The 26,878-nt window shown below is 30.6% G+C and overlaps 3 protein-coding genes across 3 annotated transcripts; 1 reads left to right on the forward strand and 2 right to left on the reverse strand.

The window, feature by feature from the left end:
* Nucleotides 1-612: 612 nt before the first annotated feature.
* On the reverse strand, nt 613-2,659 carry LOC107938548 (uncharacterized). Its single transcript, XM_016871744.2, has 3 exons — nt 2,066-2,659; nt 1,410-1,592; nt 613-965 (listed from the first exon to the last, which is right to left on the reverse strand). Exons 1-3 carry the CDS (start codon nt 2,129-2,131, stop codon nt 744-746), a joined length of 471 nt encoding a protein of 156 aa, XP_016727233.1. The 5' UTR covers nt 2,132-2,659; the 3' UTR covers nt 613-743.
* Nucleotides 2,660-14,892: 12,233 nt separating this feature from the next.
* LOC107938553 (uncharacterized) lies at nt 14,893-18,140 on the forward strand. The gene is made up of 2 exons (XM_016871753.2): nt 14,893-15,221; nt 15,545-18,140. The coding sequence occupies exons 1-2, from the start codon at nt 15,090-15,092 to the stop codon at nt 17,993-17,995; spliced, it is 2,583 nt and encodes an 860-aa protein (XP_016727242.1). The 5' UTR covers nt 14,893-15,089; the 3' UTR covers nt 17,996-18,140.
* Nucleotides 18,141-21,772: 3,632 nt separating this feature from the next.
* LOC107938593 (DEAD-box ATP-dependent RNA helicase 5) lies at nt 21,773-26,608 on the reverse strand. The gene is made up of 13 exons (XM_016871810.2): nt 25,935-26,608; nt 25,651-25,775; nt 25,390-25,497; nt 25,017-25,097; nt 24,635-24,713; nt 24,346-24,431; nt 24,216-24,272; nt 24,054-24,121; nt 23,519-23,587; nt 22,880-22,973; nt 22,378-22,542; nt 22,164-22,256; nt 21,773-22,047 (listed from the first exon to the last, which is right to left on the reverse strand). The coding sequence occupies exons 1-13, from the start codon at nt 26,506-26,508 to the stop codon at nt 21,952-21,954; spliced, it is 1,695 nt and encodes a 564-aa protein (XP_016727299.1). The 5' UTR covers nt 26,509-26,608; the 3' UTR covers nt 21,773-21,951.
* Between the last annotated feature and the right edge of the window lie 270 nt (nt 26,609-26,878).

Here is a 26,878-nt window from a genome sequence, read left to right on the forward strand (position 1 = left end):
TACTTTTTGATCTAATGTATAAGGATTATTTTACTCATTTTTTGAGTAAAGAGGACACAATGCAATTTAACATGCAGTATAACAACTTTCATGGTACTTTTATCTTTTGTAATTAGACAAAATATTTTTATTTAATTCTAATTATAAAAACATATAATATAGTTTTTATTTTTATTTTTATTTTTTTGGCAAGTAAAATTATATTTTTATTATTTTTCAAATGAGTCATTTGAACAGGTCGGACCAAGTAGAAGTGAATTTTTAAAAAAAAAGTTATTTATTATATTAATATTAATAATTTGTTTTGTTTTATATACACCATAAAAGAATATACATTAAACATTTTAATTGCACTAAAATTTCATTCAGCATGATAATGTATAGCAAGTTTTTCTTTCACTACCATGAAAATGTTTATTTTTATTTTTATAAAAATAATTAATGATTACGAGCCAATCAAAATAATTAATGATATGCAAAATTTTCATCGTTATGCTTTATGTATGTCATTTAGTTGGACAATTACATTTTATTCTAAAAAAAATTATAATTTAATTTTTTTATAGACATAAAATAGTTAAAATTAAATTTAAGTAGAAATGAAAAGAAGGATTTAAATTTAGACGTGATTTATTAGATATACAGTGGGTAACGTTTCCATGATGTATATATATAGTTTGATGTTTATAGATGACATGCAAATTATTCCAATGAAGTTGAAGTAGCATTGTAGCAGCATGCTTTTAGATCCTAGATGCAGTACACTCTTCAAGGAGCTTTAGTAAATTATGTTCCGGAGCACTTAGAGACGGTAAGATCATACGATTTGAGGTCGGCCGAGGTTTGGTTCCGACAGTAGCTTCGGATTCGGATTGAGATTGAAGGGTGCCTCCATCTTGCATAACCGGCAAGTCGGCTCTCCTCCGTACGCTAGCTGATACACGCTCCTTCCATATTCTTCCGTCCTAATCACGACAATATATTATATATGTAATGCAAAGCATATATCCATGGGTGCAAGTAATATGGAAGCTATTATATTAAGAGTCTTGATTGTATTTTACTCTCTTTATTAATCTTTATATGTTAAATTAAATAGTAAAATGATCATTCTGTTAAAAACTGTACCATATATAATTGTCTAGTTATATTATTAACTACGCCGATTTTAAACAGTCAAAATGAATGGAATGTTTAACAAAAATAACTGCTTTGTTCTTTGATCTAATATTCAAAAACTAATTTATTTATTTTTTAAGTAAAGAAGACAAAATACAATTTTTAATACAAAATCCTCTAGGGTAGTTTGGTTTATAGAATAGTGAACTTATATGGTGAGATTATCACATAATCATGGCCAACTATACTAATAGGTACTCAAGCCAACAAGACAAGTCTCCGGAGCTTACATTTAGAATTGAAGGCTCAGGCAATGGGCATTGAATCGGCTGGTCGTTGTCCAAAGGTTCAATTGGATGTTCTACCGGTTTAAACTCCACGGCTACTTCGATTCCATGAGCAGTAGTAGGGGCAGCAGTGGCCGCTGCTACTGTTGCAACATCCGAAATTGGAGGCACCACTTCCCCTTCCACCTGAACCACAAGTGAGGCAATTCATTAGTCATGTTACTCAAACTAAAATCCAGGTACGACATTAAAGGGGTTGGAAGTTGCCTCAGCCTAAAATTTATGAAATTTTAAGTTATTACATAATTTTTAATAATTTTTTTATTTAATCGAAAAGAATCAAGCAAAAGAAAATAGAAGCAACATTAGCCTAACAGGCATTGAATTAAATGGCGAAAGAGCCAAAACAATCCAAAAGCAGATTCTATGAAATAAAACAGATTATTAATTAGGAGATCTGGGTTTAGCTTGGTGATTTTTATGAAATAAATCCCAAAACCAAGGCAACTAAAGGACTAATTCGTATAAAAAAATGGTCAAAAGCACATTAAGGAAACATTCAAGCAAGTATAACAACTAAAGAATCAGACAGATCACAAGATTAATGCAAAACAAGACACAAAAGAAGAAATAAAAAATAATGATTTAGATTTTCTTACAAGAGCACTCTGGGATCGTCGATGACCAGCTTTGCCAACAGAAAATCTAGGAAAAAGACCAACCATGTTGTTGTCTATTTCCCAGATATGGGAAACTCTATTTCAGACAAAAGGGTCCTCAGATCTTAGATCCGTTGAAAGCCAAAAATAAAAAAAAGTCAACTGGGAACCAGAGTTATATGCTGCAATAACAAATGGTGATGACGTTACAGGTTCTGTGAAGAGACAAGCATAAAAGGACAGAGAAGATGATAAGAGTGGGGCAACTTTAGGTTAGGGTTGGCTTTAGTTTAAGCTTGCTTTGCGTAATGGGTGTTTTTTGTGTCTGATAAGATTAGATTCTCGTTTTCTTTCTTTTTTTTCTTACCATTTGCTTTTGTTAGTGTAATAAATAATATTTAACTAGAAACATGAGAATCAGTAGAGAAAAGGGTGATAATGGAGAGAAAAGAAAAAGACATTTGGAGTGGACAGAATCTATCGTAAGAGTGTAGTTGACAACAGAGAGGCAGGCAACAAGCATTTGTCCCAAACCACACCTATCTAGCTGGATATTGCAGTTTTTTTTTTCCTAAAATGATTTTAAGTTGAATTAATATTTTCATGAATCAAATCAGATCTAAATATAATATTAATATATTTTAGGTTTCTCTAAGTTCACTTATATTTGCAAAAAAATAATTCAAATTCATTTTAGGCCCGTTCATATTATTTTTTAATTTTTTTAAAAATATTTATTTCATTTTAATTTAATATTAAATAAATTTTTATTTTTTTATATTTATTAAATTTTTTATATAATCATCTTAATATTATTTTAACATTTACATTAAAATAATATTATATATACCATATAAGTTTTTATTTTTTTTAATATGCTATAAATTACATAAAATATAAAAATAATATAATATGAATTATTATAAACTTACCTTATCTTTTCAATTAATACAAAAGCTATCACAAGTTGATATATTTAGCTAGACATGGCAAAATCCAACATTAGTAATGTGAGTTCAAAACATATAATCAAATTCATATAATTAATAACTAAAATACATATTAATTCAATTCACTTTCAAATCAACATTTCAATTCCATAATCATATTCAATTCTCATCTATTTATTTGAACATTAAAGTTTATCATTTGTTTCAATATTTCTTTTTTTCACTCATCACGTAATTAGTTATAAAAAATAAATATTTAAATATAATTTATCGTAATTGCTCTGACAATGATTATGACATCCTATAACTTAAATCTATCGATCAAACTGAATATGAGATGTTACAAAATTCCTTTCTATAACAATTTCTTCTTATTCGAACTTTCTTTGCAAACATGGTCTTCAAATCCCATGTCAAGCCAACATCTTTATTCTTTTAACATATCTTTACTCTTTCTCTATGTATCCTTAATTTATTCCTTTCCCTCAAATTTTGTTTTAAGGTATACTTGGACCACATAGAATAATTTAATGAAAGCACAATTATTAGGGTAATAATTATATTCTCATGTAATTACAAAGAATTATAATTCCCTAGACATATTTGGCTAACACAGTGTAATTATATCGTAATTTACTCTCATGTTTGACCATACAAATTATAATTATACAGTTAAATAATTTATATTTTTAAAAATATTAATTACTATAAAAATTATTAGTATGATAAAAATTTTAAACAAGTAACAAAAGTTAAAATCAAATCATCATATATATTATGTTAGTCCAAAAAAGTAGTTGATAATATGATTACTAAAACATAAGAAAAATAAACATCATATACAATTTTATCTAATTGTTCTAGTACATATTTGTTGTGTTATTCACTCTTTAATGTTTAACATATGCTCATTATCATCTTTTGTTAATCATTGGTCGAGTTCATCATCATCATCTAAATTTGAATTTGTATCATTATGATTATCAATATATTCTTTCATGTAGTTTTCAAAGTATGAGTTATCTCAATTCTACCTTTGATTGAAATTATGAAATATACAAGAAGCTAGTACGATCTAACCTTTTTTTTTGTACTATACTAAGGGCTAGTTTAGCAATGCTTTCTAAAAGTGATTTTGAAAAATACTGTAGAAAAATGCTTTTGAGAAGTACTTTTGAAAAGTTTGATTTAAGATTTGAGTGTTTAGCATTACTGTCAAAAAGTATTTTTGAAAAATAAGATGTCAATTTTAGACATGTTATTATCAAGTAACAAATATACATTTAAATAATATTCAAATTAATTAATATTATTATATTTTAGTAAGAATATAAAAAAATTCATTATAACTTGTTAATATTTTAATATATGAAATATAAATTTTAAATATTTTTAAGCAATAAATATTAATTATTTATAAAATTTAATTAAAATATATAAACTATATTTTAAATATTTAAAGATAACCATTACATATTTGTAATTAGATATTAATATATTTTTACTTATTTTAAAAATATTTTTTATTTTTAATTAATGATTCTAACTCATTTGTAATTAAGCACCAAGAAAAAAAATGAAAGTAATATATTATTGGAGGGTTGAAAAAGTAATTAAGCTTCAGAAGTGCTTTTGGGAGAGAAAATTTAAAAATTTTAACTTCTCCCTTTTAAAAAGCCAAAAATTTCAATAAAAATAGCTTATTTAGTATAACTTTTCTTCCAAAAATGCTTTTGGAGCCAAAATTATTTTTTTAAGCACTACTAAACAAGCCTTAAGGTGATATGAGAAATTTTTTTTAGAACAACAAGAGCTTGTTTGGTTTGGTGTATTGGCTAAGCCAATACACCCCTAATCGGTGGGGCCCACCTAATACCAATCTAAGACGCCGTTTGGTTGAGCGTATTGCTAATACGCGTCTATCCCCTTACTTCCCTAATCGGTGAAAAACACCGATTTCTACTCCCCCCTTATTCTCAGATTAGATGACCCTACCCTAAACCTTCCCTCTTTTACCCCTAACCGATCCCCTCTGTTTCTCTTCCGTTTCCCACCTTCATCCGAATTGCTTCCTTGTTTCATTGCTTTTTCCCAGTATTATTTTCTTCCCTTTTCTGCCGATTTGCTCCCCCGATTATTTTCTTTTCTATTTCGGCCGATTTGCTCACAGTTTCTGCCGATTTGCGTCATCGGTTAGTCTATGTTTCCCGATAGATTAATATCCTTTGCTATTGTAGATGAAAACCAATACTTTCGAGGTAAATATGATCTATTGTTTTTATCTAATCGGTTTCCCCTTTTGCTTTTTTCAGGTTCTTCATTGTGCCCCGATTTGCTAATAGGTTAGTTTTAGCCAATTTTATTCTGTTTGTATTGCATGTTGAATTGAAATGTGTTTTCTGTTGTTGGTTAGGCTTAAGAAATGCATGCCGTTCGAAGTTGTTCTCTCTTCTCTGCTAATCTTCGATTTCTGTTTGTTCTGTTGTAATTTTCGAGTCCTTTTCTGATCTTCAAAACCGCGAATGAGATTTCTTCCAATGTTTGTTTGTTTAAGTGCCTGAACTGAGTAGCAAAAATAGGTAAGATCATTGAGTTCTTTTGGTCCTCTGAAAGTAGCAAAAATAGGTAAGAATGCTGCTCAAGTTTTGTCAATTTGATTTGCCTTTTGCATCTTGCTCACTCTTGATGCTCTATAAGGAAAAGAAAGAGACGGAAAATGGGAGTCAAAGTAAATGGAAATTGTATTGAGAAATTCTGGTGGTAGAGACTAAAGAGAGTATTAGTGGTTATAAGAAGGTGGGGAACTGAAAGAGCGTCAATACTGAGGAAAGGCTTAAAACTTGATATGCAAGTGATTATAGGTATAGACCATAAATCCATGAGATAAATTGAGCTTCTAAATATATCCGTACAACAGAAAACCCTAATAGAACCTTAAAGCAATATCCATTATTCATCCTTGTTGGAAGAGATTGTCTTTAGAGTTAAATTGCATATACCCCTCCTTCCTTGAGTCAAAATAGATGACCTTCCCAATGAACAGAGATTATGTCATTGATCTAGAATTAAAAAGCTCATCACCAAGTTATTTCAATCCATCAACTTATTGCAATCACTAAAACACTTGTAAGGTGTGTAATGGAAAAAACATAAGGCTCAAAGATGTCCGATGAAATAATTTAGTGTTAGAATTTGCAATTTGTGTATCCAAGGCTTGTTCATTTGTTTTCTGTGTCATAATCATGTTTAAGGTGTCATGTATTTATTATAAGTTTTGACATTTTAAAAATAAGTGGTGTTATATTGATTTTGATATGCTTTTGTGCTTGTGTAATATTGTATTTTAGCTATTTTTCTTGTGTCTGTTTAGTAACAATATTATCTCTACTTTTGCCCATAAATTTTGTCGTAGTCTGGTTTTATTTTGTGAAACTTTTTGATGTTGAACAAAAGTTTCCAAATCTTTATTGAATTAAATTAAATTATCATTCATCTAACTAAATTACTCCCGACTCATTCAGACAATAATAGTGCCTCAAATCCTCTTTTGTTTGTTTGTTCTGTTGTAATTTGGTCATCTGAAAATAGCAAAAATAGGTAAGATGAAAATGTTAGATGATAACGAATGTTCAAAACAATTTATAATGTTAAGAATATTGAATTTCATGCTGAGTGCAGATCAGTGAAACTAGAAGCTGTTAGATGCAATTTGTGTAGTCTGGCTTTGGGGTTTAGGGGTGAAGATACTGATACTAGTACTTAGAGGTCTTTCATGTATTCCATTTTTTCTAAATAGTTAATTAGGATGAACAGAAATATGATTTTTTTAAGATATTAAACATTTTGGAATTTGACAGCTTGTTATTGATTGAATAGGATGTTTGATATGAGTAAGAATTTCTATTTTCTTTTTGTGTTTTAATCTATGAATTTGGGCAAAATATGAATTTGAGTCATATGTATATAACTACTTTGTTGTAAATTACGAATAAAATTTGATATTTTCAGCCTTTGATAAACAGAAAAGCAATGATGAGTTGGATTTTCCAATCAGTGTAATATGATTTTTTTCTTCTAACCAAGCTATCTATATGTTTATGTTTAATTGTAGGTCCAAAGTTCTGAATTCTATAGTCAAACTTCTAATGTTTCATCGGAACTTTTTAAAAAGCAATAATATTTTTGCAAAATTCCCTACAACTACCTTTTATCAACTTGTTACAGTCATTAAGTTCTATTGTTGGTTTTGAACTTATCAAAGTACATTGTGTTTGGATCATTTATTAAACATAATTATGTATTTTCTGCTAGTAATATCACAAGATTTTGTTGGTTTGTTCTGGACATTGTTTTGATAGTCTGCTGGAAAATGTTATTTTAGTTTGTTAGTGAGTATAAGATGAAACTGTTGTGGAAGATGAAATGTTATTTTAGTCTGCTGGACCTTGTTCTTGATTTGTTAGTCAATAGAATTTGTTATTTTAGTTCTTTTGGACCTTGTCTGCTGGAAAATTTTGATTTGTTCTTGATTGGGACGAGTATAGGATTTGAAGAGCATGTGTTTTGAACATAGGCCATGATAATACAAAGGAAAAAGTCAGCCATTAAAACAAGCAAGTAATTACTTTCAGTTTCAAATAGCATTCAAAATAGGCTTTCCTCATTTGCTTTCAAAAAAATGCTGATGTTATTGAAAAAACTTGTAAAAGCAAGTAATTAATTTCATTAAAATACCTTACCTTTCAAGCATCACTTTTCATGCCCTTCATGATGTTTTAGGGTGAAAGTTTGTAATCTATTTACCAAAGCTAAATTATAATTATATCTTTCTTTATATGACATTTCACCGACCAAAGTAAGCTAATTTAATGTGATTAATTGCTCTCTTTTTATTATGGTTTACGTCACTATCGCTCAAACCATATTAATTTCGTACACTTTTGTCTCTAATTTTTTTTACATTGGTATTTAAATTATTTATCGATTACTATTTTTAGTCAAATAATTTAACGAGTTTAAAAAATAAATAATCCATCCGATTATTATTTTTATTCATATTTAACAATCTTAAGATTTGCTTACCTAGTTTATTACTTGTATAATATTTGTCATGAGAGCAATTTTAAGTTAAAATTGTCACTTAATCCAATTTAACAAAGTAAAAGGATTAAATTTTTAAAATTATAAATAAATAAATTAAAATTTAAATGTGTAAAAAATATAGAGACGAAAGAATAATTAAACCAAAAATGGGGCTTGTGACCTAATCTATCAAAAAAAAATTCTTCATGCGGCAAAGGTTGTTATTATTTAAAATAGTACAGGTAATTTATTATAAATTCGATGTTTAATTAAATTATAAATATTATGATACTAATAATGAGAACATTATTAATAACATAAATATAATTGTAATTATTATAATTTTTATCTTTAATATTAATAATTTGAAATTAATAATAAACATGAAACCTGTTTGTTAAGTATTAATGTTGATATAATTATTATAATTTTTATCTTTAATATTAATAATTTGAAATTAATAATAAACATGAAACCTGTTTGTTAAGTATTAATGTTGATATAATTTTATGTGGAGAGAATTATATTTTTATATTAATTAATAAAAATTATCATATATATCTAAAATATACGTAAAATTAAAAGATTATACATACACCAACAATGTTTTTTAGGGTAAATAACATTAAACCAACAATTATACATACACCAGCAATGTTTTTTAGGGACAATAACATTAAACCAACAAGTAATTTTAGGTCAATTATACATACACCAACAATTAATTTTAGGTCAATTATACATGCTTTATAATTTCTTTATTGTTTGGGTGATTCATAAAGAAATGAAATTAAAGTTGCAACGATATCATTTAGTATCAACTATTTTGCTTCGTGTGTTCTAAATTTGTATTGTTTATTTTTATTTTATAATGTGTAATTGCAACTTCAATTCATTGATAGTGTGTGTTATAATTTTAATATGTTGCAGTAATGGCTCGTCTGCCTTTAATTGCACAAAGTGTGAGGCGTAAAAGAATTGGTCTTGCTTTGACATTATGGTTGGAAATCTGTAGAATTGCGATTTGGTTCTTGTTTAGAATGGGTGCCAGCCTTAGCCTACAGACTTATCAACCAAGGATTAGGTCCTACACCTTAGATTTTTATGCAAAACGGGATTATGATTTGAGGCTTGTATATGCTAGTGACGAGACTTGTATTGAACAAGTTAGGATGAATAGAACTGCCTTTTGTAAACTATGTGAGATGTTAGAATCGATAGGGGGATTGAAGTCGTCAAGGTTCATGCTTGTTGATGAGCGAGTAGCAATGTTTTTACATATCATCTCCCATCACCTGAAAAATCGAGTTATCAAGCATCACTTTAGAAGGTCCGGGGAAACTGTAAGCAGAGCATTTCATAGTGTTTTAGATGCTGTCATACGCTTACAAGATGTCTTATTTAAAAAGCCGGAGCCAATTACAGCCGACTCTTCTGACACAAGGTGGAAATGGTTTAAGGTAGTAGACTGAGTTTTAGATATAGCTTGTACAACATTTAGTTGACTTAGATTTAAATTAGTATTCTAACACAAGGTTTTATATCATGTGATATAGAATTGCTTAGGTGCTCTTGATGGAACCCACATAAAGATTAGGGTGCCAACAGCTGATAAACCTAGATATCGAACCCGAAAAGGTGACATAGCAACAAATATGCTAGGTGTTTGTACACCTAATATGCAATTTGTTTATGTTCTTCCTGGTTGGGAAGGTTCAGTTGCCGATGGACGGGTGCTCCGAGATGCCATCAGTAGAAGACATGGACTTAAAGTTCCTCATGGTACAGTGTATACTTAGAGGAATTTGAATTACTCATTAAGATCAAACTTTGTTTGCTGAATTAATCATTTTTTAAAAAATTATTTTATAGGTTGTTATTATCTAGTTGATGCTGGATACACAAATTGTGAGGGATTTCTTGCACCATTTAGAGGACAGCAATATCATCTGAACGAGTGGCGTCAGGGTTATCAGCCAAGTTCTCCGCAAGAGTTTTTTAATATGAAACATGCCTCAGCACGTAATGTCATTGAAAGATGCTTTGGCTTATTAAAACTTAGATGGGGAATACTTAGGAGTCCATCGTTTTATCCTGTAAGGGTGCACAATAGAATTATTATTGCATGTTGTTTGCTCCATAATTTTATTCGAACCCATATGAGTATTGATCCCATTGAAGCGGAGGTGGGAGAAGGATTACCTACTAATGTGGTGGATGACGATGAACCGAATATCACAAATATTCATCCATCGGATGCTTGGGCAACTTGGAGGATGGAACTAGCCAACCAAATGTTCGATGAATGGCAAGCATCTAGAAATTAGTTAGGTTTAGGGACAAATTCAGTTTGAATTGATTTGTTGATGTTTTTTTATGTATAAACTTTGTGAAACTTTGGTGGTCTTTATGAAACTTTATGAAACTTTGTTGAATTATAATGTAATTATCTTTTCATTAAGCATGTGTTATAAATTTAAATTTAGTATTGAACTACCGATATAATATTATAAACTGTTCACCCAACAATTAAATGATATTCAAAATAGTAAATAATGTTAATTTGTTTTTTTTTTTTTAAGAACAATATGTCAGGTGTTCCACCAACGGGTGCTTCTTCTCAAGCTTCTCGAGGAAGCAAAAGAAAATGGGTTCCAGAGGAGGATGCAACCTTGGTTTCTTGCATGGTGGATTTGCACAATGTAGGAACATTTAATGCTGATACCGGGTTCAAAGCCGGTTATTTGAACGAGCTAGAGAAAATGCTAGAAAAGGCTTTACCAAGAGCAATGTTGAAGGCGAAACCAAATATTGAATCTCGGATTAGGTGCCTAAAAAGGGAATGGTCAGTCGTCTACGACATGCTTAATGGCCAAAACAACAGTGGTTTTGGTTGGGACGAGCATAGGCAGCTCGTTGTTGCTGAAGATGGAGTTTGGGAATCCTATGTAAAGGTAAAATGTATTTCAAGTATTTATTTGTTTTTTTACAAAACTTATAACTAATATGATTTCCTCATTTTTTTAGAGTCACAAAGAAGCCTCTCAGTTCAGACATCGTTCTTTCCCTTACTACAACCAGCTTACTGCCATATACGCAAGAGATCGGGCGACTGGGAAAGACGCTCAAACAGCTGCTGATGTTCTTGAAGAAATACATGCTGAGGATGATCGTACTACAGATATGAATGAAGAGAGAAACACATTCTATGACTGCGAAGCTGACGTCTCTTTAGACGACATGGATGTTTCCGGTATGGATCCGCGAGGAGATAGAGATCAAGGGGGTTCCTCATCTTCAAACAAGAGAAAAAAGAAATATGATGCTCGTGATAATGTGTATGCTTCATTTGAGGAGGCTGCCACCTTGTTGGGGGAAAAAATCCAGGCCGTTGGCGATCAAATCAGTAGGACTATGGCCTCCGAGGTGGTAGTTCAGCAGAAGTCTGAAGAAAAGATGGAAGAGAAAGCTTCAAATTTATATTCAGCCTTATGGTCAATTGAAGGTTTAACCGACGATCAGCGGTATGATGCTTTGAGTAAAATTCCCGATCATCCAACTCAAATGATCGTTTTCTTCAGTTTACCTTCTGTTGCCCGATTGGAATGGGTCAGAAGATTTCTTTCTCACCATTAAATATCAATGTTCAAACTTTTTGATGTTGTAAAACTTTTGAACATATTGATTATGATGTACAATTTCATTTTCATCTAACTTTTTCTTAGTATAAGTTAATTATGTTTATGCAGAATATAATTTTCAAGTTATATATTTAATAATAATTATGTTAATTTATATTTTACAGTATCATATATTATGATTTGAGTAAATTAATATAAGAATATTAATTATTAAGAATTTTTTTAAATTATATAGTTTAATTAAAATACATTTAATAATAATTATGTTAATTTATATTTTACAGTATCATATATTATGATTTGAGTAAATTAATATAAGAACATTAATTATTAAGAATTTTTTTAAATTATATAGTTTAATTAAAATATATTTAATAATAATTATGTTAATTTATATTTTACAGTATCATATATCATGATTTGAGTAAATTAATATAAGAATATTAATTATTAAGAATTTTTTTAAATTATATAGTTTAATTAAAATACATTTAATAATAATTATGTTAATTTATATTTTACAGTATCATATATTATGATTTGAGTAAATTAATATAAGAACATTAATTATTAAGAAATTTTTTAAATTATATAGTTTAATTAAAATATATTTAATAATAATTATGTTAATTTATATTTTACAGTATCATATATTATGATTTGAGTAAATTAATATAAGAATATTAATTATTAAGAATTTTTTTAAATTATATAGTTTAATTAAAATATATTTAATAATAATTATGTTAATTTATATTTTACAGTATCATATATTATGATTTGAGTAAATTAATATAAGAATATTAATTATTAAGAATTTCATTAAATTATATAGTTTAATTAAAATATATTTAATAATAATTATGTTAATTTATATTTTACAGTATCATATATTATGATTTGAGTAAATTAATATAAGAATATTAATTATTAAGAATTTCATTAAATTATATAGTTTAATTAAAATATATTTAATAATAATTATGTTAATTTATATTTTACAGTATCATATATTATGATTTGAGTAAATTAATATAAGAATATTAATTATTAAGAATTTTTTTTAAATTATATAGTTTAATTAAAATATATTTAATAATAATTATGTTCATTTATATTTTACAGTATCATATATTATGATTTCAGTAAATTAATATAAGAATATTATCCAATTAAGAATTTCATTAAATTATATATTTTAATTAAAATATATTTAATAATAATTATGTTAATTTATATTTTACAGTATCATATATTATGATTTCAGTAAATTAATATAAGAATATTATCTAATTAAGAATTTCATTAAATTATATATTTTAATTAAAATATATTTAATAATAATTATGTTAATTTATATTTTACAGTATCATATATTATGATTTCAGTAAATTAATATAAGAATATTAATTATTAAGAATTTTATTAAATTATATATTTTAATTAAAATATATTTAATAATAATTATGTTTAAATATGATTAAATTATTTATTATTGATAATAAAAATCTTATTATAATTTAAATAACAATAACAATAATCATTTACCAAAACAAATTTCTGCTAAGGGTATTCTAGTCATTTTAGTTTTTTCTATTATGCTATTACACCTCTATTCCATTCAACCAAACACAAGATTACTATTACGCCTCTATTCCATTACATTCAACCAAACAGTGGATTAGCTATTACACCTCTAATCCAATACACCTCTAATCCTAATACACCTCTAATCCAATACGCCTCTAATCCAATACAGCGAACCAAACGTGCCCTAAATGTCTTATAAACCACATTTCGAAACCTTAAATGTCTCAAATTAAAGAGTTTTTAAGCTATTTATAGTGATTGTGTCTGGCACCATTCTCTCAAATGGTATCATCATAGCCCAAGAAGACTTTTTGTATTTTGTATAATTAGCATCAAACTTAAAATATTTGGGTTTATGGTCCAAATAATTTGTAGCTTTAATTATAAAAAATCTTATAATATTTTTTATAATAAACTTTTTGACCATAAAATAATATAGTTTTCTAGAATTTATGATATAATTTTTTTCACCATAACTATCCTAAGCACTCATACATGATCATACTTATAATATAAATTTTATAACTTGTATAAAAGTAGGGTAAACTACTAAAATAGTCACTTTTGTTTGACTCATGTTACATTTTAGTCACTTATGTTATCACGTTGTAACATTTTAATCACTGAGCCGTTAGTTTCTGTTAACGGTGTAACGGTAAACTGATGTGGCACATTAAATTATCATTTCAAACAAAAATTCTAGGTTAATTTATACAATCGGTCCCCATATTTTTTTGTTTGGAGTAATTTAATTTTTTTCTTTTATGTTTTTTTAACTTTCTTTCTTTTCCATTCTCTTATGCTTCTCCTTTTGTTTTTCTCCCTTCTCCATTTCTTTCAACGTAGTTTTTATATGTTTTATTTTTTAAACAATTTAATTTTTTCGAGTGAGGCGAGCTTGTGGACTAGTTACAAATGGAAAGTATAAAAAAACTATGTTAAAAGAAATGAAGAAGGGAGGAAAATAGAGGGAGAATCATAAGAGAATGGAAAAAAAAGTTAGAAGAACATAAAAGAAATTTTTTAAATTGTTGAAAATGAAAAAATATAGGAACCAATTGTAGAATTTAACCTAAAATTTTCATTTGAAATGATGATTTAACGTGCCACATCAACTTACCGTTACACCATTGTCGACAATTAACGACTTAGTGACTAAAATGTTACAACACGATAACGTAAGTGACTAAAACGTAACATTTCAAACATAAGTGACTAAAATGTAACCTGAGTCAAACAAAAGTGACTATTTTGATAGTTTACCCATAAAAGTAAATTTTTAAAATTAGATTTGGGTGTAATTCTTATTCTCTCCTTAATAATTGAAAAGTGTAATTGGATGCTCTAATTATGCTCAACTCAATGGGTCTCACCAATTACAATGGTTATCTAAACATGTTATTTATATGTAATTACACCCAAATCTAATGATTAAGTAGGTTAATATTTATTGTAATAAAAGTTAAAAAGAAGCATGTTTTTGAATGGTTTTAAATTTAATAATCAAAATTGTTTTTAAAAGAATATATGATAAACCACGTTTAATTTATTCTTCTAAACCTTTACAAACTGAAGAAGCTATTGGCTTTTTAGGATGATAATAGAAAGAATGACGTAATGAATATTTTTGTTACCTTACGTGAAGGTTTGGAAACGAGACTTTAAAACTAGCACAGAACCTTTGTTCCATTTTCAACATCATCTCATTCACACACTATTCTTGAATTTCATCAATCAATTCTTTTCAACCATCCCTTATCCATGGCAAAAACGAGTGAGAATTTAAGCCTCTTGCCCACAAGTTCCGAGGCTGCCAATCACGATGCGGCAAATGGAGATTCAAAGTCCAACACCGGCACGTCTGATAAGCTCCAGCTGGATGAAGCCTGCAAAGTTGAGTAATGTTGATTGCATATCACTTACTAGTTTTCTATTCTTATTGTTTTATTTTTTTAATTTCTTTATTTATTTCATAAAAATATTTTCTACCAAACATGTTTATTTAAGGTTATATCATTCACCTAGGATATTTTATTACAAGATAGTAAAAGAAACAAATATATTTATTTTATTTTTCAAAATTTTATTATTTTTTCAAATATTATAGTAAAGAGAGAAAGAAAATACGATAAGCTCGTGATCCGCGAGAATTTAGAAGAAGATGAATCATGTCTTTGAATTCTAAAGATGGTTCTCGTTTGCCGCAAAATGATCAGGTACCCATGGGGAAAGTCATTGTGAGTCTAAACCGCAGGTATGAAGATCTAAAGGCAGCGGCCCACAAGGCTCCTAAATTGTCTTCCCCTGCTACGGGAGCTGGGGATCCAATGCCCAAGGACGAGACATCTGATCTCGATAAAGCCTGCAACGAGCTCAAATATTTGATTGACGAATTCAAGAAATTGCAAGTGTACGAAACCAATCTTTCTGATCCCCTAGTAACCATTGAAAAAAACGTTGATGACATCCTTGGCGACCTCAACGCAAACCCAGACAACGTGGAGTGGGAAACGACCAAAGACAATCTCAAAGTGCTGAGAAGCAACATGACCAAAGTCAAAGCCCAACTCCCGTTGCTACATCAAACTTCTTCCTCCACCGAAGCGCGCCGTTTGTTAGCCACGACTTCCAGAGAAGAAGCGAGCAAGCTGCCCAGTCCGTACCAAGCGGATGGGATATTCGAGAAAGGGTCTTTCTTCAAAGAGTTTCAACACCGTTACGAAACTCTAGGTATAAGGGAGAAATTGTGTTTGCTGTGTTTCGCGATTTTTCCGGAGAATGCGGAGGTTTCCGAGAGGCTTCTACGGTTTTGGTGGGAAGGGGAAAGGCTAAGGCTGACATCGGAATCTGATACGAAAACGGTGAATGAAATTCTTGACGAATTTGTGGAGCCTGGATTCATCCAGCCTGTTTATAAGAGAAGCGGGTCCAAGGGTAGCTGCTATAAGATGCACCCCATTGTTCGTTGTCTCATCGTTAGGCTTGCTAAGCAGGCCAACTTCTTTTATTACGACTCTAAGGGATACCCCAACATGGAGTTTTTCAAAAGCAAAAAGATATGCTTGGTGAAATCTGAAGGACCTTCTTGGTGGTCCAAGGATGTTCTTGCATTTAAAAAGGCACGTGAACAGGCACAGCAAGGGAACGATAAGAAGCAGGCAGAGGCAGGTACAATGACGGAAGAGAAAAAGAAGCAGGATCAGGAATTAGAGGAGCAAGAACGACAAGAAGTGTTCTTCACCAAGAATGCTCGTGCATTTACAAAGGCATGTAAACAGGCACAGCAATGGAAGGCTAAGAAGCAGGCAGAGGCAGATACCATGACGAAAGAGAAAAAGAAGCAGAATCAGAAATTAGAGGAGCAAGAACGAAAAGAAATGGAGAAGACGAGAGGAAAGCTGGAGACTAGGAGAATAATTTATCTGGAAAATCTGCAAACGTTGTTCAATGTGAGCAAGCAATTTCCCGAACTACCGGAGGAGCTATTTTCTAAGATGAAAAACATAAAGGTCCTTTATTTAGGAAGGTGGGAGCGCACAGCTGAGCGGCATATGGAGGTGGAAGACGTGGATTTTTTAAAAGGGTTGAAGAATATGAACAAGCTAAGGTTTTTTAGCCTTCATGGGATCTCCGGGATCAAGAAGCTCCCTGATTCTATTGGCATGCTCCAGAACTTGAGGATCTTAGATCTAAAAGCTTGTCACACCCTGGAGGAGCTTCCCAAGGAGGTTGGTTTACTCAAGATGCTCTCTTACTTGGATTTATCTGAGTGCTATTTGTTGGACTGGATCCCCACAGATCTCTCAAAGCTCTCAAAACTCAAAGTCCTCAAGGGTTTCGTAATTAGCTCCAATAGCCCATGCACTCTCACCCACTTGACAACGTTGTCTGAACTGGAGAAACTCAGCATTAGCATCCACAATGTCAAATTCTCAATAAAAGAAGAGGAATCAATAAAGTATTTCTCTGAGTTTAAGTCGCTTACCAAATTGAAAATAGCGTGGGGAGCTGGTGGAACAAAGAAGTCCCTCGACAAAGCAATACACCCGGAAGACAAGAACAAAACAAGTGAAGCGTCAAAATTAGGGCCCACAGCAAAGGTACTTGAGAAATATTTGAAATTACCATTTTTGGGGTCTTCAAAGTCAGTACCTGAAAAAGGCAATGTGGCTGTGGCCGCTACGACAGCTAAAGCAGGCCAGGACAAGAATGGGGATAATGCCAAGAAGCAGAAAAGTGGTGCGGTAGTGCAATCCAATGTACACGCAAACAACAAAGACCAAGGTGGTCGGTCCCCAAAACCAGTTTTGCAAAGTGAGTTGAAGCTAGAGAAACTGGATATCCGCTGTTACCCAGACAAAGAACCACCAAAGTGGTTGGTCCCCAAGACTCTGACTCGCCTAAAGCGTCTCTACTTTAGAGGTGGAGAAGTGAGTCATATTCCTGTGGCTAACAGACACGAGAAGTGGAACGTGGAGATTTTACGTTTGAAATACTTGATTAATATAAAGATGGACTGGAAACAAGTTCAAAAGCAATTCCCTGAACTGAAGTTGTTGGAGAAAGTGAATTGCCCTCAAATCACGTTCTGCCCTTGCGATGCAAGTGGTGTGTGGGAGGTGAAGCAAGCTGGGACAAAAATACGCATGGATGCCCAACCTTCGTAGTTCATGCATACACTTGCATTTATCAATGTCATTACTTTTATGTGTTTATATGTTGTGAGGAAATGTGATTGGTTGGTATATTTATATAATATCAAATGTGTTGTCTTACACAAACTATGTATGTATTTCTAACACTTTTATCGTATACATGTGGATATTTTTCATTTATTTTCTATATAACTTCCAAATCTTCACTCTAATTATTAGTTTTTTTTTCTTATCTAATGCATTTTTTATTAATTATATTCTTTTATTTTTTTGAAGTTTCACCAAAGATAATTGTGTGATTTCTTTTATAAATTTATTTTGATTAATCAATTGAATTAATTATTCAATTTAATAGAGAGAGAGAGAGAGAGAGAGGGAGAGGGAGAGAAAGAGAGGGAGAGGGAGAGCTGAGCTCATATCCAACCTAGGCAAACAAGATGACATGAGATATACCACGAACCACAAACTTGAATGCAAACACATATTAAGATGACCAAAAAAATTAGATAATCAAGAGTCATTATCAATATTCATAATCTATTAGATAATCAATCAACCCTAAAAGTTCAAGCATGAAGTAAAGCTTCAAGCTAAGCATCTTCTAGGAGTTTAAAAGCCCAATGCATCAACAAAGAAACATACGTGAACACGTTTTTCTCAATATAAAGCCAACATCCTCTAAAAGTCCCATGTCAATCTAACATCTTTCTTCTTTCAACCGCTATTCTGTAGTTCTTTAATTTATTCTATTCTCTAATTTTTTTTCTTTGGTATTTGTTATTGTCAAATTCAAGTCCCACCATAAGTTATTCAAATTTATTCTGATTAGTTTATTAGTCTGAATTAAATTAACTATTTAAGGGGATCCACTTACACTCTCTCACGATTAATATTTTAATATTTAACCGTTTAATCTATTGATATAATTGTACTTGTCATGTACATAAAATTTTTAATCGATCTGACATCTCTAACATATCAATCTAAAATATTGTATACATTAATATTTATTGAATTGTTTGAAGTTTTGTCTTCACCCTTTCTTTATGTTTCATTAATTTATTCACTTTTCGAAAATTTTGTTTAGTATATGTTCTTTTGTCTTCACACTTATTGTAAGTGATTTATAATGTTATTTTGGCTTAATTTTATCCCTTAATTACTAGTTAATTATATTTGATTTTGTAAGTTTGAATTTAAATGGTTGGTTTACTAATGATGCATTGAAAGTTATTATTTGGCAATGTTTCAATATTTAGATAGGTTAATTGGATGAATATGTCCTCTGGTAAGTTTTAAGTATGTTTAGGTATATTTGGGTAGGGCTTTGAAGAATTAAAAGTGCAAGATTTTAATCATTTTGCTGCTAAAGGGATCCTTGTGTCTTTGCAAAACCAATGGTAAGTCGTAATGTAAAACACTAGATAATATTTAAGATATACCTCGTTGATAGCATTTATTAATTTGATTGCCCAATTTGCATCATCACTTTTCCCATAAAGTTTGACGTGCAACTCACATTTCTCATAGATAGTAACTCCACTGATAAATCAAAAAGCTTCACATTGATTTGTCACACCTTTAGCATTTTCAAGGAGGGTTTCATAGAACTCTAATTAATCAAGTCAATGTTGTAGCCACAATGAACATTCTTAATTAGTTAAATTGTCGACAATCCATTAATTCCACATTTCTCATCATTACACAACACATTGAGGTTGATGAGTATCCGATATACAAATATAATTAACAAAAAAAATCAAAAGATTATTCTAGTCAGAGAAATTCAAGCTAAGCACAAAATCATATCATCTAAATGAATCACCTCTTTAGGCAATAAGAGTTCTCATGAATATTCACTAATTACAAATTAAGCGTTAATTTCTTGGTCATTCCTACGCCGTCCTCTAGAATCTAATGACCAGCAAATTTTCCTCGACTGGCCAGAAATGTTATCACCTTATGGAAATTGTGTAAACTAATTATATTAATTAGCTTGAATTGAATACTTATAATTAATTCTAATTGGAACTAATATAAAGTTAATTATTAGATATATTGATAATGAAAAGTATTAGTTTTACTTACGGGATAATGTCTAAGTTAAAATCTTATTATAATAAAATCTTATAGGATATCTTTAAAATTCATAGTCGTGATTAAAAGAGAAAAACGAGTAAACTACCACCATTTTGGAAGTTGTAACTTTAATTATAAAAAACCTTACAATATTTTTTATGATAAACTTTTTTACTATAACTTTAGATTTTTTTAAGAATTAAATAATATAAATTTCTAAAAATTATGATATAAGAAATTTTTTATCGTACCCATCCCAAACACTTATATATGTTTTAAAAATTAGATTTGGATGTAATTACTCTAAATTTCATCCTCCCCTTAATAATTGAAAAGTGTAACTAGATGCTCTAATTACACTCCATTCAATAGGACTCACTAATTACAATGGTTATCCAAACATGTCATCCGTACGTAATTACAAACAATTACATCAAAATTTAATGATTAAATAGCTTTCTAAACACTACCTTAATATTTATTGCACTTATAGACATGTTTTTGAATGCTATACGTGGGGTAAATTAAATTCTGATTTTCAATTTTAAAATTAATAATCACCTCTTCACTTGGGCAATAAGAGTTTCTATGAGTATCTACTAATTACGAATTAAACTTAATTTCTTGGCCATTCCTACGCGGTCCTTTAGAATCTAGTGACCAGCAAAATTTCCTTGACTGGCTAGAAATGTTATCACAATTGCCTCGTGATCACCTTATAGAAATTGTGTAAAGTAATCAGCATGTTGAGTTATATTAATTAGCTTGAATTATAATTAATTTTGATTGAAATTATTAATACGAGGATAATCATTTAATATATTGATATTAAAAGACAAACGAGAAAACTATCACTATTTAGGAAGTTTTACTAGTTACCTAAAACGGTTACTGAATTCATTACTTTTCACTACTTTCTCAATGCAAACCCCACAGGACATAATCAACTTCTCCTTTTTATTTCGTCCAATTATATAAAAATATTCCTCCTCTATAACAGAAGTGAAGTTAAAATTTTCATACCAAATAATTATTTGTTAATATAATTAATTTTAATCATTTTCTTTTAGTCCAATTAATAGCAACTTTAAAATTGTAAAATTATAAACCAAATCAGCAAAAGGGAGTGGAAGATATGTGCGTATCTACGATTAAGACTACGCTCGAGAAAAAGAATAAAGTTAACAAATGAGAAAGTTGGTGGTAGTTAACTCTCAGAAGTAGCTTCATTAGCGGTTGAATAGATTGTAGATAAAACATAATTCAAACTCTTTACTTGGGCAGTAAGTTATCCACTAATCACAAATCAAAATTTATTTTCCTAGTCACCAAATTACCAGGAAAAATTCCTCTTTGACTATGCCATAAAAGTTATGACGATTGCCTCATTATAGTATGTCAACTTTCTTGGGCAATAAAATGATCGTTAATAATACAGACCAACAAAGGCTATGACTAGGATTTGGAATTTGAGGAAACGTGTCATTTTTTCTAATCGAATGAAATGAGCAAACATGAGCAAAAAGCTTCAAATTTTCCTAATTTGACCAAGACAAGAAAAGTAAACTTGGCTCATATGACAATAATCATTTTGTTTTGTCGCCCGTGTCTTCTCTTTTTAGAGTTTCCAGGCAGTCTCTAAGTAGTAGTTAAACCATAACGGGCAGTAAGTGCGCACTTTACTGCCAAATGAGTATAAATCAATGAAAATAAGCAAATCTAGGTTTTATACTAACAACAGAATGATGAATATTCAAGATCAATTGATGCTTTAACAAAACTGGTTAAAAAAAAAAGGAAATAAATATGGTGGAAAATCATAAAATTAAAAATAGTGTGTACCAGTTTCTATTAACCAATTCTACATATTTTACTGCAGGCCATGTGAGTCAGTTTTCATCATCCGAGTCATCAAATGTTATTTTTTTAGCCTTTGGAGCATCAGCAGCTATTTCCTTGAAGTGAGCCCCATATAGCTTGGACTCCTATAATGACATAGGTAAACAAGATGACATGAGATATACCATCAACCACAAACTTTAATGCAAACGTATACAGGGATACATGCTACAATGGAAAAAGAGGAACATAAAATACAAACCTTTTTCTTTACATGAGTTCCAAATTTCAATAATGCAGGTGGTACAACCTGCCCAGCTTCTTTTAGAACATTTACCAGTTCTCCAGCAAGTCCCTGCCATAAGCTTGTCACTACTTGAAAGAAATAAAATTGAAACATGTTCCATTCACTAATATCCTTTGTCATACCAACTTGTTAGATTTAAGAACGTAAAATAGAGTTGTATTTAATTTACCTTATTTTGCTGTGTAAAGAATGTGTGAGCAACACCCTTCCTACCAGCTCTTCCAGTCCTCCCTATCCGGTGTACATAATCCTCTGTAGTGAGAGGAAAACTATAATTGATCACTACTTCAACATCTGGAATATCCAATCCTCTAGCAGCCACATCTGTAGCTACCTGTAACACACGGTGTTAATAAGTATAAAAAGTTAAAACTAGCTAACTCATTACACCTATAGAATTTCTAATATTCATTGTTTAACATTAATCGCATGAGTACATGTGCCCAGAGGAAGAAATCAAGTTTTACCAATCAAATTTTGCAAACAACATCATTCAAAACCAACAATAAAAAAAAGAAGAAGGTAATACTGGGTAAACTAGACATGACCCCCAAGTGTGTTTCCATTAGTAGTACTGCAATCTAGAGATCCCACAGATGATGCACATAGGCTTTCAGCAGAAACTTGTAACAATAAATTAAAAAGAAAATATATAATTTGCAGGAATATACCATCAAAGGACAGCTTCCTTTCTTAAATAATGATAGTGCCTTAGTGCGTTCATTTTGCGCTTTGCGACCATGTATAGAAACAACATTCCAGCCACTAGAAAAAAAATAAAACAAAAAATTAATATTAAGTCAAAATAAAAGGGTAATTAAAATTGGTAGTATTGATTCTTTGCAGATTGAACCAATAAAAAGTACTTAAATTCTAATACAATTAAGTATCCACAACTGATTTTGAACTTTTAAACTCATAACAACTTGAGCCATCAAGCAATTCTAGATGATATATTTAGTTGCATAACTCGCAATCACATGAATATCAAGTGACCATCTCAATGCCTTGTTAAACTAACATCATCAAATTAGATTGATTAGCACTATCGCATGTTTTAAATAGCTCAGGTGCTTAATTCAAAGTCAACAACTAAGTGAAACTGATAATAGCATCAAATTTCAAGAACCATTTTAAATCTAAGGAATGAAAGGATCTGCAAACTTATTTATTTAAATGAAGCCCAATTAAAATGTTAGAGAACACACACATACAGAGTGCAAATTTTAAATGCTGCCCATTCAATTTAGCCAATGAAGAGAAATTACGAACTTATTTATTTAAAATAAGACAAGGCCAGTAAACCTTACCTTCTCTTAAGCATATTTTCAATTCGATCAGCTTCTGCCTGGTACAAGACAAATACCAACACTCTATTCCTGAATGAAATGCAAACCTCAATGTCAACACTCAACAGGATGTAAAACCACTAGAAGTAAAATTAAATAGAAGAATAAAGACAATAGAATAACAGGATATACATGCCTAGTCAACTTAAAGTAATTGAAACAATATGGGCTTACTATCCTACAAGGCTAATTCCAACGTGGTAAAAAGTAATATTAATCCTATTATATAATCAATATTCATAATCTACTAGAAATCATATGCATTTCTTGGATGGTTAATATGATGAATATTTAAGGAAAACTTATGTTTGCTCCTGTATTTTCTTGGTTTCCCCTCCTTTTCTTTGATATCAGTTTTTAATCTATTTATCGACTACAATACTTTTTCATACAGAATTATCTAAAGCGAAAACAAATTCACAGTCATATCAGAGCAATCTACAAATGGAAGGATCAAAGAGAAAATTGTTTCAACAATAGATGTCAGATCAACTACCTCTGAGATTCATGGTATTTCTTGAGCAAAGCAGTCAATCGCTCATAACGTGCATGATCATCTAAAACCTACATAAGAAAACAAACTGTTAATAAAAGCATTTATATATATACAAAATAAGTTAATATGAAAGACAGTTTAACCGGTTAAATAAAATCAGACCTCAACTATCTGCATAACATCATGGTTGGCAGCTAAATCTTCTGAGCCAATCACAACCTGAAAACAAACTTATTACTTTCTCAAATATATAGGAAACTATGACAACACCATCAAGCATTCAGATAATTACCTTAACAGGATTAGGGTCCATGTACTCCTGAGCTAACCGATGAACCGCTGCAGGCCATGTAGCACTGAACATTACCATCTGACGAGCTGCAAAAGTTAAAAGCAACATGAGGATTTCCAACCTAATTGCTCATGCATTATTCTACCAAGATACAGAACAATATTTTTTAGCTTGATTGAACCTTAAGTTATCTATGGTTAGTGGCGTTTCCTCATAAGCATCAGTAAAAGCTTTAATCTAAGCGTCTTCTAGGAGTTTAAAATTCCAATGTACCAACAAAGAGACATACCAGAACAAGTCTTTCCCAATATAAAGCGAACATCCTCTTCAAATCCCATGTCAAGCATTCGATCAGCTTCATCTAGAACCTAGAGAAAATCAAACCACTTTTTTCCTTAGTACATGCATAATCCATCTATTCAAGAAATCGGTTATATAAAAGATGTATCAAGCTAAAACAAAGAGCTCTAACAGAAGCAATTTAAACACGAATAGAACTACAGCAAAGAAATTGAACTGGTCCCAATTATTTTACGCATTCAATTATGCATAAAACAGCATTTAACAGCCAACTTTAGGATAATAAATAAATTTGACACAGGAATCACTGAATAAATTCTAGATTCAGTGCAAAGCAAGATAGTAATGCCTATGAAGGAGGATTCACTTACCACAAAAGATACCTCATTGAGCTGACACACCTCCATATTCATCAAATCCTTCAAACGACCAGGTGTTCCAATAACAATATCCTAAATTTACAGCAAAATCCGTTTTTGTTAGGCCAAAATAAGAGTTTAATACACAAAAATAAGTAGAAACACCAACCCTAAACTAAGCAACATGAATTTTTCCAAATCAAGCAAAAACAATAAATTTAATTTAACAATCACAATAAAGCATCTAATTGCTAACCACACAGTCCAAACCTTTTGAAATCATGATACCAGCAAATTCAAAGTATCCATATTCAAACCTATTTCACTAGCAGAGTCACATTGCAACATGGCTAATAGAATATAAAACTGATGTAAAATAACTTACAACACCAGACTTTAAAGAAGAAATCTGAGGTCCTTTAGCTGTTCCTCCATACAAACAAACGGATTTGACATCACATGCTTGCCCAGCATTACACAAAACGTTAAATATCTGCCACCAATGAAGCCAAAGGACGGGTTAAACTCTAAGGAAAGAAACCTTAATAGGTATTATGTACTATCATCACACCTCCGAAAATGAAATTTCTGCGTATATAATAAAAGCAAAATTGCTAATGCAACACCAAGTCAAACAGATTCATACTTGTTCAGCCAACTCTCTTGTAGGAGAAAGTACGAGGCAAAGCGGATTCTTCCCTCTTGAGGATTTACCATTTCGCTGGTTCAATACATGCATCATTGCAGGTACGCCAAATGCCAAAGTCTTGCCTGATCCCACAATAAAACAAATAAACATACATTCAACATAACATGACAATTCCCCGCAAAAAAAATAAAATAAAATAAAATAAACCCAGAAAAGCACTGAAACCTTAATCACGTCAAAAAGTTACGAAGTACTAATTTAAAAAAAAAGAGAGAGAGTACCTGATCCAGTTTTTGCAATTCCAATAAAATCACGACCATCCAATAAAAAGGGCCAGGCGTGAGCTTGAATAGGAGATGGGCTAGAAAAACCCTTGCAGCAATCCAAAACATTTTTTGGTAACTTAGAATTAGAAAATGATTTCAACGGCGCATATTTCGCTTCTTCAGCGTTTTTTCCACTCACTACCACCTTCTCCTTGTCATCAAATTGAACCGAGTCTTCTTTGCCATTTGCAGTTTCAATAGAATCCCCATTTTCTTCCTCTTTCTTCTGCTTTTTGTGCTTCTTCTTCTTCTTTTCCTTCTTAGACTCCTCATCGCTTTCATCGTGATTCACTTCCTCGGATTCACCTTCGTTGTTTTCCTTTTCTTTCTTTCGCTTTTTCTTGTCTTTCTTGCTCTTTTTTAGTTGAATTTCCTCGTTCTCTTGGTGACTCTGCTTAACATTTTCTTCAATTTGATCTTCCGCTTTTGGTAATTTGTTCTTCTTATTCTTCTTCTTGTCCTGTTTCTTGGCGTTGAATGCTTGATTGCTCGTAGTCTCTGGGGTCAGTTGTTCTATCGATGGAGTCATCTTCTTTTTCAAACAGCGCTACAAAGAGAACCAAACCCGAAAACTTTCTAAGGTGGGAAGTTAAGATTTTATATTAGGGTTTTAGTTTTGTGAAGGGGTTGCCGCTATTTTTTGGGGGCCTGGGTTGGGCATGTATATGGAGCAAACCAGAGACAATTGTTTGGGCTTCGGCCTATACTTTGAGCAAGAATAATTACTTCCTAAGTTTAATGATTTAATTATAAATAATTAATAACTTATACTATTTTATTTAAATTAATATAAATTCAAACTGACTTGGACCTGAATTGATGTGTGTTAAATTTACTTGGATTTAAAAAATAACCCAAATTTAAAAATTATTGAATAAATAATCTAAAAATTATTAGAA

This window comes from Gossypium hirsutum, chromosome D03 (assembly GCF_007990345.1).
Source record: "Gossypium hirsutum isolate 1008001.06 chromosome D03, Gossypium_hirsutum_v2.1, whole genome shotgun sequence".
NCBI classification, from domain to species: Eukaryota; Viridiplantae; Streptophyta; class Magnoliopsida; order Malvales; family Malvaceae; genus Gossypium; species Gossypium hirsutum.

Coding starts and splice junctions, on each gene's coding strand:
- LOC107938553 (XM_016871753.2), top strand. CDS start 15,090: ATGGCAAAAACGAGTGAGAATTTAAGCCTCTTGCCCACAAGTTCCGAG. Junction 15,222..15,544: donor AGCTGGATGAAGCCTGCAAA/GTTGAGTAATGT, acceptor CAAAATGATCAG/GTACCCATGGGGAAAGTCAT.
- LOC107938593 (XM_016871810.2), bottom strand. CDS start 26,508: ATGACTCCATCGATAGAACAACTGACCCCAGAGACTACGAGCAATCAA. Junction 22,974..23,518: donor GAAAATATGCTTAAGAGAAG/GTAAGGTTTACT, acceptor TTTTTTTTCTAG/TGGCTGGAATGTTGTTTCTA. Junction 22,257..22,377: donor TCTTTACACAGCAAAATAAG/GTAAATTAAATA, acceptor AGCTTATGGCAG/GGACTTGCTGGAGAACTGGT.
- LOC107938548 (XM_016871744.2), bottom strand. CDS start 2,131: ATGGTTGGTCTTTTTCCTAGATTTTCTGTTGGCAAAGCTGGTCATCGA. Junction 1,593..2,065: donor GACGATCCCAGAGTGCTCTT/GTAAGAAAATCT, acceptor CTTGTGGTTCAG/GTGGAAGGGGAAGTGGTGCC. Junction 966..1,409: donor CTGAGCCTTCAATTCTAAAT/GTAAGCTCCGGA, acceptor TGTCGTGATTAG/GACGGAAGAATATGGAAGGA.